We start from the raw sequence: 14,227 nt of genomic DNA on the forward strand, positions 1-14,227 counted from the left end.
GAGAATCAATTTCGGTGGACCGATCTATGAAAAGGGTGTCGAAGAGACGATAGACGTTTGGTACTCGTCGAATGGATAGGAATGCCCTTTAAACGTTAAACGGTGTTTTACAGCGTGGGTTTGCAATTATAAAAGAATTGACAAGGTAGGTATCAAGGGTATGGGTCGAACTGTATGTCGTAATCCTGTTGGTTATCCGAAGTATACTAAATTTCGCGTATCTCTGACAAAATTGATTTGCAATTGGACATTTGTCCATTCTTGCGGTCATTTTACGCTAAAAAATTCTTAAACATTGTTTCTTCCGGATCTGTAACTGTCATCGTAGAGACTACAGAAGATACTTCCAATGAACAATATGGTGCGACGAGTTACACTATGATTATCGGCATAATTCAAGTACGCTTGAATACTTCGAGCTCTATTCACTGTTCACGTGCAGATCCAAAACGATACAATTTACTGTATACCGGTGTATCATATTTTCTCCACTCATCGCGAATTTTGGACGTCGAGCCCGTTCTCGATACATTATCAAACGCAATTCTCCAACGGAACGTTCCAACGAAAGGTACAAAATGTCGATCGACCTCGATCGAAAAATCGAGAACGATTACTCGGCGATAATGCCGATCCTATTAAGTTTCCTCGTAATCCGGCTATTTCGTTACTGATTAACAAAACTCATTTATTATTACCGCGTAACGACATTCCCGGTTCAAGCCACACGAACGGTACACAAATAAGTCGACGAGTACACCTGTAAATTTCCGTGCACACAAACGCACCGGTATAATGGGTGGGGGTTGTGTACGGGAGCGGACAACACAGTTCGACGATCAATACACGTTCCGCGTGCATCTCAATACGAGATCTATGCCGATCTATGTATCAATACACGTGCACGCGCGTGGTCATACAAACGGGTTCCCGGTATGATTAATATATGCGCCGGCAGATACAAATGGCAGTCTTCGCGCGGTGTCGTGTGTAAGGTTCAAGCTGGTCCGTGTACACAGCCACGCGCAGCAGCCGGCCTGCAAAATCGAATCCGCAAAAATTAAAGGATTATCCGGGATTACGCACGGCGACAGCGTCGCGACCACCGGGGCCGCGATCGTCGGCCTGCAGTTTAATTTCAACACGTCGAAATACGCCAACATAACCCCCCTCCCTCTCATCCCTCCCTCTGCACCAACCCCTTCTCCTTTCCTTCCTCGGAAAACCGATTTGTATCCTTTATTTCCTGCAGCACCGGTGAACGTTAGATCGATTACCAGGGTGCGAAAGGGGAGTCCATACCGCGGTCCAACCACCCTTAAGCTTTTCACCGGTAATTACGTTTAATAACTTTAGCGGCCGCAGAATTTATGGCCGACCCCCACGCGTGCCACCCTTGCGTCCCGTCCTCGGAGAAAGTAAAAAGATAGAGAAAACACGGAAACGTTGCTACTAATTCGAGCCGAATACGAACCATTGAACGGTCTGTGAAGTTTCTCCGTACCTGTTTCCCCAATTCGTCAAGGTTTATTAACGATCGGCGATTCATCGAGGTGAATGAAAAGTTGCATCGCGTGAGTATCTGTTTTTGATACTCGAGCTCGTAATCGTTCGTTATTTTTTTGACGTTCTAAGATTTTTGGCATACCCTTATACCGTATCCTTTCTCACAGACGGAGAAGTATGAATACACTTTTCACACTTTATACTGTATTTCTTTTCATACGAAAGTATGTATTCACTTTTCATACCTGTACTTCTTTTCGTACAAAAGTATGTAACCGCTTTTCATAGCTTGTACTGTAACACTTTTCGTACAAAAATATGCTTTCGTAACGGTGGGAATTAATTATCAAAAGATCATTTGTATTGTTGCTTAGCGTGACATAAAAATTAAAAAAAAAAAAAGAAACGCATGTATCTAAACGTGTAGTTTATTTTTCTCGAGCTCGTAATCTTTCGTTACGTAGTTTTAGGTATCCTACATTCGTGTACCTTTATACTGTATCCCGTGTCTTGTAGAAACATTCTTTCATAATAGTGAACATTAATTATTACGAGACAATCGTTAACAGCGATGCTCGGTGTAAAATAAAAGTTAAAGGACGATGTTCGTCTAAACGTGTAGTTAATTTCTCTCGAACTTGTAATTGTTCATTGTTTATACGTATCCCGATACGCATACCCTTATACTACATTCCTTTTCTTACGAAAACGTTCTTACGTAACGGTGAGATTTAATTATCACAAGATCGCTGGCATTGTTGCTAGGTGTGAAATAAAAATCAAAGGCAGTATCCATCGAAGCATGTATTATATATAATCCATTGTTTATTCATGAGCGTTTCGACCGGTTAGATTTTACGTCTTCGTCGGTACAAAAAATTCTTGTTCTAAAATGTAATGAAATAAAAATTTCTTGCATAGATGAAGACCTAATATCTAGCAGAACGGAACATTTATGAATAAAAAATGAACTACATGCTTGGATGGACGACGTCTTTGCATTTTTAATTGCGAAAAGAATTTGGTTCGAATAATACTAAACCGATAGTGTATCGAAGAATAAAAATTCCACGGTATCGAGAAAGTTGCGATATCTTTGTTAGGAATCTTTCAACATTCCTGGAACTAGAAAAGATACTTTGCGTTAGATCGAGGAACAGGAGGAATACAATTCCGTTTAAGTATGTTAAAAGAAACTTATTGTACGCACGCAGTGAAAAATATGTGGAAGTCGTAGAGTTGAAACAAAATCGTTCGTCGTGTATTACACCTTTTCATTTCTGACGTTTGTATTATATTATCTCAAGTACGAAACGATCGATGTCAGAAAAGCGAGGCGTTCCATTATCCGAAAACTTCCCTAATCGAGCGGTCTTGTCTCCCTATCAGTTCGTATGACGCAGGTTCTACCGTAGTTCGAAGGTGCACCCTTTTCCTTACGATAATACACACTGGCGCATCTTAACTGGGAAACTTCGTTAAGGAAGACGACAATTACTGTAAACAATTTCGTTCATCGCATTAAATGCCCCAGGAGAATTATTCAAAGATGTAGAAAGAGGCTTTCTTCTTAACGGGTTTATATCGTTCTCTCGTTGGACAAACTGGAACTGCTTATTATGTTAGGGAATATAATAAGCCCCATACAAATCTTGTTTCTGACGGAGCGAACGTTGAAAGGCTCCGGCATTATTTCAGCACGTTTTCTTTTTTCGACTCAAGATCCGCCGGTCGTCTTTGAGTCGCTGAATCGCGGCTCGAAGTTCGTGCTGTATTCGGTGAACCATTAAATTCAGTACCGGCTGGCGGAGTTTGATTATGATTCCTTGCGAAATTTAAAAAGCGGAAAATTAAGAGAAACAAAACACAATATTCGATATTCTGTGCCGTTTACATTCTTACGAAATCTACAAAAAAGGAAACGAGTTACAGGATTGGATAATTTATTCAGTCCGTTGATGCGGCATATTTTTAATTCCCTTGTCTCATCGGGTGTCCAATAATTCGTAACATTTAACGCACTAATTGATGGATCAATTTCAGAAGTACGTTGTATGCTCGCGCGGAAATGCAAAGCGTTGGCCAAGTTGGCATAAAAAAATAAACCCAGAAGTTAAAAGCGTATCAGAGAGTGGGTGATTTCACGCCTGAAAAGTTCATGGAATATTCAAATTTCGCGATAACTTTATTACATAATTTATTCCTGGGGAAACGTTTATTAAAAAAAAAAAAAAAAAAGACGGCAGGAAATTATTTGCGCGCAACCGAGCGTCTGAACCGTATCTGACAACGGAATAATCAGTTTATTATCGGCAGATCGGTAAAAACTCCTAACGTAATATACAATAATAATTGTATCTTTATTACCTGCTTCGTTGAAAATAACTGATACTGTAGTTTTCTCTGGCGATCAGGAATTATTAAATTAGATACGAATAAAAAGCTTGAAAATACGTCATTTAGCTACACTCTCCTTAAAAAATTATAGAATATCTACTAAAATGTCAGAAAGACCTAAACAAATAATTAAAATCATTGAAATATTCATATAGAAAAACAATCTCTTCTTATAATTTACACTGTTAGCTATGTACAAAATAAAAAATATACGCAATAATTTGGACTGAATTTTACCAACATCGTTAATAATAATTAGATCTTTTTTTCGTTTATATACCCTCCGTCTACTACAAGTACCCGCTTTCATTAATTTTAACACTCTAGCAATTCGTTTGTCTATAACGTTTTGATTTAATACTGTTTCATTTATTTCGTAAAATGCTCCACATTTTTTGTCAATGGTTTAAATACATTTGTCATTATTTAAAACGATATTTGAACGACTGAATATTCTTTTTTTTTTACTTAGTTAATGCCGAACATATATCCGTAAATATAAATGAATAAAGCAACGTAATTTCAATAATTTATATTATATAATTAAATTTGGTTAAAATGAAGAAGTGTTCTATGACTTTTAAACGGGGGTGTACATTAAAATAATTGAACGATAAAAATCGTCAAAGAATTTGAGAAACGACAAACTGAAGTTAAGTACTTTTAAGTGTAGTTATAAAAGGAGCACCAAATAAAAATTTACCGCAGTAATAGAAACAAAGTTTACCTTTAAATTGACGTCAAAGCACGATCGCTTTAATTACAACGTTCAATCCTATCAATAATCAATACCTCACAATTCCCAGGTAAAAATTTTGTTAAAAGCATCAGTAGAGAGACGACACAGTCAACGCTGAAATGTTAAATGCATAAACAACGTAAACATTTATTTTCAGTGGGTGAAAATATAAACAAGACATTTTGTAGAAGAATATTCAATAATTCCTGCCATAAATTAATATCTCGATCAGTCCCTCGTATTGACAGCAACAATATCGCTATACATTCGTCGAACAACAATAATAACCCATTGCATCGTGAAGATTGGATATCGAAGTCGTGATAATACTGAATCGAGTCATAAATAAATTTCACATTTTTTGTTTAAATTTATTCTGATCTACGAGAGTGGAATTAAGTTTAAACTACTATACATTTTACACCATTCTCAATGAGATATATCTATTTATATGATAATTTGTCAATTTTTTGTGCAGAATAATTATAGAAACTTTGATTTCAAATACATATATTGAAAGTTTTCTCTATACTTGTATACATATTGACGAATAAAAATACAAAAAAAGGAAAATTACAGTAACTTTTTTATACAATAATTTTATATAGAACGGTAGTGCTTAGACGTACGGATGTTTTTACTTTTTATTGTTGTTCGCGCCATCTTATTTTCTGCAAAAAACTATAGGAAACTATACAAAGAATTCGTTTGAAAGACTTCCTTGTATCTCAAGTAGCTTCTGAGACAGCATTGGGGCGTGAAACTTTGTAGGGTAGTTTCACCCCATAAACTTGAGTTACAGCAGCTGAAAAAGGTACGTATCCCTTATTTTTGGTCGCTCTATAAACCTACAATATTTCATCAAAATCTAGAGCCACCGTACGGATGTTCCCTGTCAGTGCGCACAAGAAGAACAAACAAACATTCCCCACGTACTATATATACTAAAATCGCTAAATTCCTATTTGTTTATTTAACGCGTCTGTACTTCGCGAAATCTATGATATACACGTAGTAAATATTCATTTTCAGTGAGAGATGAGGTGACAGCGAAGATATATAAGTGTGCAAAGAGGCAAGGTAACGCAAACCTAACCTCAATTCTAAATTTAATCTAAAATGGTGTCTGATAGTGGATCGTGATATGTCCTCATTGTATTATATTAGTTTTTCGTACTCAATGATATGCTCCCGAATGTTCTTGCATTTCTTCACTAACTTTAATAGTCGCTCGATTGCGTCAACTATTAATCTCTCAGAAATAAATCTTTTGCGAATTACGTTTATTCATAATATTGTTATCTCGACGTCACGACGATTTCAAATATTTAACCGGCTTTGTCGAGACGTAACGAAAACAAACAATACATTTCGGAAAATACCGATTTATTACACAACATGTTTATTCAAATTGGTAGCTTAAAAGCGACTTTCTAAAATAGTTCGCGATTATCTCGTACAGATATCAAACGACACATTGATAAACGTAAAGCTGACAAGGGCAGGTTACGCTTATTCGCAACGATATAGCTATACCGCTATTTTATACGAAATATTATAAATAAATGTTGTTATTCTATTTCGGTTGAAAACTCGTTCACGGAAGCCATTCGAAGCGACGTATTTAACTTCTCAGTTAGTCCCTCCGTTGTTTGGCGCGAGTTTCGAACCACCACCTTTCGTTCTGGTGAACGTCATCGTCCAAATCCAATGCAGCGGAAGTTATTTACGAGTCGGTTCAAATGAATCGTCGGAAAAAAGGAATCTCGTAAGCCGATGCAAGCCCGGCAGCAATCACTATTACGAAGTGCCTTCTCTACGAGTGAGTTTTCGCATTTTCCTCGAAATATCTGTCGTTAGTTCGTATAACGGGCTGCGTCTGGAGGGATAATGGGGGAGAACTGGTTCCGTGGCGCGAAGGATCGGGACAGGGGCGAAGAGAAGGGAGTTTAAAGGAAAGCTTGACTGCCGAACGACTAATAAGATTACCTTCCGCCTAATCATTCTCGCTCCCGTGAGCGCCATCCACAACTTACGACTCTCTTCCTCGCTACCCCCATACTCCATCGGCCTGTTTGTATTCGCGACAGATAATTTTCCGAGGCGACACCTAATTATCAGGAAATTCTGCGGTAAGCGTGTCTACGGGGCTTTCGCGTAAACGCGAATTTTCGAGACAGACAGCTATGTAAGTGGAGGGGTAAATAGATGGATTAACTATGGAATGTACAACGAAGTTTTGTACATTTTACGCAGGTCGAGCTCTAGGTTAGGTACGTCAGGTGCGACGAAGACCGTGATCGTATTTCTTCGCGGATTATTTGTGTCACAGGTGAAGAAAATTGACTACTTCGAGTTGGGAATAAATTTCCCGTGAAATTGGTTCCCGCGATTACTAGGGAACGAGTCCAAAATCCAGGGAATTCTAATTCGTATTTGTGAACGTTTTCTTTTTTTTATTATTTTGAACATTTTCGATCCAAGGATTTATTCAAGGGCGCGGCGAATGAATTTCATTCGTCTATTCAACATCTACTTTGGTTTGTATGATTACAGATATACGTGTGCACTCCTTTAAGTAATTATGTAAGAGATACGTACGAAAAATTGAATCAATTTGTGTAAATACCGTGCTTAAAATGTTGATTAATTAAACGGCTGTGAGTTTTGTCATGATTTATATTATCAGATCCAATACGTGTATTTTAACCAATTTCACGGAAAGTTTCCATAGAGACTTTGAAAAATTTATCGAACTTATGTGTGGAATAAAAAAAGTTTATTACAAAAAGTGATCCATCGTGGCCATGATTGGTTCTATGAGAACAGATCGAGAAAACAGAAGGTTAACGTGTACGATGCATAGAAAGTTTCGAGGTCTACGATTGATAGGAATGAACGCTCAATTTTATGTTTTAAAAATGAAACAAATCTTCAATTTCTCTGCATTGTTACCCATAAGCGTACAAACCGTAGATTTGCAAGTAATCGTACATAATTCAGGAAATTCATGATATATCTCGACACAACTGATCCGTCGAGGGGTGTATCGAATCTCAGAAATTTGTGTTCAATCCTCCCCCAATCATTTTCATGTTGAACATTATGCAGAGGCCGTGCGGTTGAAGCGTATTCGATGCAAGGGAGTAATAAGCACATTGTATCGAATCTAGAATATAGACAGATCCTCAAAACCATTAGCAACAACCGTTACGAATACTAGAGATTTGGAGGCAACATTGTAGAATGTACGATATTGTGTTCGATAAATCCAAGAACGGATGAGAATTACGAATTGAGAATACCCTGGGTGAGAGAAACGTTATTTATGGTATATGAATTATAGTTAGGTTCGTGTTTATGCGTATGGCTCAGAACATGGTCATTGAATATGTTAATAACCATTTTATTCCCGTTACAGCAAATCCCTAGATTATTTAAATCAGACTGTGATAATCGAGCATCGAACCGGAATTTTGTGAAAGAGTATATACATAATGGATCGTTGGTACATAATGGAAAGTTACAGTTATTGAAAGCTTCTAAAGATTCCCGAAGAATTCCAGACAGAACGGAAATGTGTCATTAAATTATCTAGAATTATTGAATAAACATTTTTTAAACCATGAGAAGCTGACTCTTAGAAACAAACTTGGCGACAAAGAGCGTAGATGATAAACATTAGTACGTATAATAATGAAGACAAATGCTTGTTTCGTAAAAATTAGTCATTTCCACATACGATGCTCGTATATCAATTAATCTTGCTTCTTCTCCAATACGTTATATTTTCGTCAACTTTGACAAAGTAGAATATTTTGTTTTAGTACAACGAAGAAAGTCGTCAAATAGAGAATTAAATATGTATTTATATATCGTGTGTAACGTTTATAACCGGTTGTTAATCTTGATCGTCGTCAGTGTTAATAAAAAAAAGTGTAGTCTATAAAAATAATATAAACGTTTTTAAGTGAACGGAAACAATCGTTGAAAGGAGGCCATGAAAATTTATTATATAATAGTGAACGTTGAAAGAATATTTTCGTTTAACCATCAAAAGTAGTATTTTCATTCACTTATTTTTACTTCAACTTATTACCAACAGGTATCAATCGCATTATTACGCAATGAAAAGAAACTTTGCGTTTCATATCTATAAATGTACCTTTTGTATTAACGATGATCTACCTTTCTCATCGATAATGACCGGTTACAAATTGCTTCGTACCATATTCGAGAACTACCATTATCGATACACATCGACGATGCGAATGTTTAAAACCAGGAAGGAAAATCTTTGAAGAGGAAGAATATCCTCCGTCACGAGTAAGTAAATGCCATCGACAATAAGTAAAATAGATCGTGATTGCGCGAGCAAATGTTTCTCGTCGTAATAATTTTACAATCGGCCGTATACTCGAACGAATTTTCCATTTAAGGTGTTTGTAAATTGCACGAAACGATCGCCCGTGTCTAAAACCTCCGACAAACAGGAAGTATCTCGGAATAATAAGATAGCAACTTATCACACTTGTTACACAGACAGAAGAATGCTTAACTTGTCCACGCCACCGAGGAGGGAAAAGAAGTCTACGATGGAAATTTCATATATAAACGCGTGTACTCGGAAGAAAGCTTGTATCCGTGGAAAGGCACGCGTGGAAACCCATTTTTCATTACACTGTGTGTATCGAGTGACACGTGATCGAGGTATCTTGGTGTTTACACGGATGTTCCCGTCCGCATGATGAAACCCGCTGGAAAATTCGTTGGCCCGAGGCGAGAGAATAATCGCGAGGGTATCCGTGGACGGGACAAAACCCGTGTCGGGGCAATTCGCATTTCTCCGCGAGACGGAAGAAAACGTGCAGCAAAACTGAATTAGAACGGAGGAAACGAATTTCGGAGATTCCCGCGATATTACAACACGCGGGCAAACGCAAACAGTTCGCGCGACAAAGAATTGTTTCGCGATTTCTTCGCCGAAACATTCAGATAACTCGGCTTGCAAACTTAACGAACGTTTGTATCTTCCTCGCTAGATAGGAGGAAATAATTGGAATGCTTCCAACCCGGCTGCAATGTAATCGATGTTCCTTACGTTGACTAGGAACGATTAGAAATTGAATTTGGTGCAAATGAAATTCTTCCGCGGAATGTTTACCGAAGTATTAAGATACTTCGATAATGTTAACGAATGTTTGCAATTTCTGACGAATGTTGAGAAACGATTGGAATGCTTCGAATTATCTGTAATTTAATCAGGAGTTTCTTACGTTGAATGAGAAAGATTAGGAAACTGAATTCGAATATTGCATTCATTGAACATTGGGACTTACCGATAAGATGCCATCAAATTTATCAATTAGAAGACAGTAGATCAGTAATATACTGATCAATTAGATCAGTAATATACTGATATTATTCTGGATAAAGAAATATTGTGCAAAGTGTTTTGCTCCAATTTTCGAACCGTCGGCTGAGAAAAAAGTCTTGAATTTGTATAAGTTTAGGGTTAAAAGTAACGCTAGTACAGGTACTGTCACAGTTTCTGATTCGACAACGGTGTCAATCGATTAAGAGAAATTGATTTTACTTTTATCAGATTGATTTCAGATACATAGGTAATTTTTTCTTTCATAAATAATATCTTTCTCTAGTTGAATTACCAATTTTCTTAAATATATTTAATACAGATTAACTCGTGATTTTAACTTGCTTCCTAATAATTTTAGGCCTTGTTCATTTTGATCTTCAATTTTCAACGATTACAGCGAAAAACAAAAATCCATTATAAGAAATCACACAGAATTTGTAGCTTGGTAAGTTTTGGTTCATATTAATATTATTATACAATACTACACGTTACCCATTTATTTAAGTATATTTTTTACGTATACTGTTTATACCTCTTTTCATGACATCGCTAGATTTTATCTACTTTTATTTTAACAACGTACTCCCGAAGAATACCGAAACCGCATGGTCAAAAATTGAATTACACGAACGTAATAATTTTACGTACGTTTATTGCCCTAATCGAGACTTCTTCTCGAAAATATTATCCGTTCGACGAAACTGCAAATGAGTACCAAATAAATGCCTGCATTTTCTAATTTTGTATGCATTTTTGGTTCGTGTTTCGTTCAATTGTAAATTTAAATGAAATGTTTCATAACGAAAGGCGATTTTTCTATTCGCACAACTCGCTCCGTTCAATATTACAATTATATCCGAGCAAAGGAGCGAAAATAACATACTTCCTTTACCAAATTTATGAAAAAGGTTTCGATTTACTATATACAACGAGAAACTCCGAATCGATATAGTCGCGCGAAAGTTTCCCAATTCGTTCATTCTATTAAACGATTCAAAATGGAAAAAAAACCATCGAGTTGGAAGAAAGTAAACGCTAAAATTTGTTACTTTCACCCCCCAGTCTCCTTTACGCTATCCTTGAATAGTAACCTTAAATTTCACTTTCCAGTATTGACCACGACTGGTTCGTCATCGGCGCAGAAAAAAAGAACGAGCGGCTTTAATCGACGACACCGTCGTCTAATTGCACAGTTAATCTGACGCGATTCCGCTACGATCGATTAATTTCGTCGAAAGTATGATAGAACTTTCCCGTTTTTCTGTGTCTGATTTCTATTCGCGTTACGATGGAAGAGAAACCAGCGATGTCGTGAGCAATACCGGCAAGGTGAGACGATCTCGCGATCGAATCGATACGATTGGACGCTTACCTTGTAGATCTCATCTACGAGCCTAGTGAGTTCTTCGGTTTCCATGGTATACCCCTTCGGTGTCTGAAAGCTGCACTTTAACCGACTTTACGAGATGCTCATATTTTTCCGTCCTTCCGAAACCGGATCTCACGTAGCCGCTCCACTTTCGCGAAGTCGACCGTTTCAGAACGGAAGCCAATACACGTTTCCTTCTGATTCGCCTCTGTGCTTCGACCGAACCTGAAATTAAACAGGGAGATTCGTTTAATGATACACTCACCGCCTTGATCGATTATCCCCGGGCTCCACGAGTTGAAACTCGACGACAGCGACGCGACAGGGACTGCCAAGTCGCATTTCTATTGAACAGCAATTGCGTCTAATTTATTCGTATTCGAATTGCTTCTGACGTCAGTGCCGATAGTCGTGCATTAACTTCGATATTAACGGTGAGTTATTAACGAAACGGATTCTCCTATCGATTTATGCCAATGTATGCACTTGCGTCGAATTTGGATAAAAATATACCCCACTGTATATTTTTGGGTGAAAGTATATAGTTGTGCATTAACTTCGATATTAACAGTGAGTTATTAACGAAACGGATTCTCCTATCGATTTATGCCAATGTATGCACTTGCGTCGAATTTGGATAAAAATATACGTACGTGATCAAACTGTTTTCCTCAATTCGCGATAAATTTGTGAACACGTTCAACATATTATTTCACGATCGTATAATAAAAAGGATTCGGTGCAATAGGTGCAACGGAAGATGTGAGAAACTTTGTTGATTTTTTTATTCCATCATCAATCTAGAATGTGCAAAATTGATGTAGTTATTAACCCTTTGTGACCTGGCGGTAATATGTGTACGTGTACGCGATGTTTCAAAGTCATTAATTCTCTGACAGCTGCGTTAATTAATAAACATTTCCGCGTATCCCTTATGTGACTATGTATGCTTATGAAAATATGCAATGATCTTTCACAAATTAAGATTAACGACCTGTATACATTTGCAATAATGGATATTAAACAACAGTCCTTTGGAGATTTTATTCTTGGTAAAAAAATTAAGAAAATAAAGACGAAGGCCTGCATAGAGTAATCGATATAATTTCGTTTCGAACATCGAACGAGAACATTAGAAAATAAAAATTCTAACGATCTTTGAATCTAATATTTTCCGAAATATTAAATGCTAAAGTCTTTGTTATCTTTCTACAGGATTTATCTTACACCTTCTAAACATTATCGAATGACATTCAATTACCGTACGACTCTACGAATCATTCCCATCTCTCACGCCACCATACTTGGACTATTCCCTCGGGGATCTTTTCTAACTGTTGTCGAGCTATACGTTCACTTATTTGCTCGAAAAACTGGAAATACTAGATTATTGCACAGAATCCTTCAATTTCAGTGACAGTATACAATTCTCGCATTATACAAATCCTCCCAGTCTGCGAACGATATGAAAATGCCAAGTTTATCGTATACAGGGTGTCTCGTGAAGTACTCCACGTACATCGTCCACGTGTCCATCGGATGGTTTTCAATGAAAAATATCGTATACGCAATCGGTTCATTTCGTGCAAGCTTTGGTTTCACTACTGGGAGTCACTTGCAGCTGATCTTGAAACCTACATAAACGATTCGTTGTGTAAACAACTGACCGTATATCGACAAACGATCAGGTCGACAATTCGAACAATGCTTGGAAATTTGATACAAAATGAAAAGTAGAATAAAGCGAATACGTAGAAATTATTGTATCGCTACGGGTGTACTCGACCTGTTATTTTTTTTATATAAAACGCAACAGTCGTACACCGTACAGGTAATTGTTTAAACTGGTAAATAAACGAACGAAGCTCGTTGAATACCTTACCGGACACCCTTTATACATAACGATTCACGGAGAGGCGCTGTATTCAAATTAATATAAAGAGGCTTAACAAAAGTCGAAGCTTTTGCCAGCCATGCTAATTCATCAAGCTGATATAGTGCTAAGTGAATTTAACTGCTATTCGCCGGAGTACGTAAAGGGCAATGAAATTGTACGAATTATCTCTGCGGCGGTGCCAGGGCAGACGCCATAATTCACGTCTAACCGCCGCATTTAGAATAACAATTTACAAAATCTTGAGCGGCGAATTCTACGATGTTTTTATGTTAATGCTATCGCATTAAGATTCTCATCGCGCTATGTGAAGGACTCCCAGCATCTCGTTCTGCGTGCTTAATGAAAACGAGTGCCAAGGAACTCCTCCGCTTGTTGCGAATTTCGTTCGTCCTTTTTCAAAGAACTCGGTACGAATTCGCGGCGCGCGTTCCCATTCGTCGTCGAATGCCTTTTTAGTTCACCGATTGTGCACCGATCCGCGCGCAAACTGTCACGCAACCGGTATCGAGTGTATTATTGTTTAAGAGAGAATTATTCACCTCTTCTGCTAGAATCAATTCGAATCACGTTATCGAACTAACAATTAGTAAATCGGGGACATGCATAATGTCTGACGCATATAATTATCTCACACTTCCCGGAATTGCATTAGCATTTCTAGCAGCCGACTATCGCTTTTAGTTCGAACGAAATGCCAATAGTCGTTTCGAAATACGTAGGTCCGAGAGATTTACAGAGAGATTTCTGTATTTACCTCGTAGATGTTCCGATTGTTTCGAGAAATAAATTTGTTCATTCCCTTTTCTATTTCCTGTCTCGCGTTTGAACACAAAGTTTTCGATACACAGGGTGAATTTCAAGCGAAGATACAACAAATTGAATCTCGCAGTACGGATTATCTTTCGACGATACAATATTTTTGTTGCAATTATTGGGTTGTTC

General features: G+C 37.5%; 1 protein-coding gene across 1 annotated transcript in view; it reads right to left on the reverse strand.

Annotated features, from left to right (window-relative positions):
- Irsp53 (Insulin receptor substrate 53 kDa) overlaps nt 1-14,227 on the reverse strand; it is a 292,637-nt gene that overhangs the window by 252,417 nt on the left and 25,993 nt on the right. Inside the window, exon 2 of the mRNA XM_076316148.1 lies at nt 11,392-11,613. Within this exon, the coding sequence (XP_076172263.1) occupies nt 11,392-11,436 (45 nt within the window). The 5' untranslated portion in view covers nt 11,437-11,613. The remainder of the gene's footprint in view (nt 1-11,391; nt 11,614-14,227) is intronic.

This window comes from Ptiloglossa arizonensis, chromosome 7 (genome assembly GCF_051014685.1).
Source record: "Ptiloglossa arizonensis isolate GNS036 chromosome 7, iyPtiAriz1_principal, whole genome shotgun sequence".
Classification (NCBI taxonomy): Eukaryota; Metazoa; Arthropoda; class Insecta; order Hymenoptera; family Colletidae; genus Ptiloglossa; species Ptiloglossa arizonensis.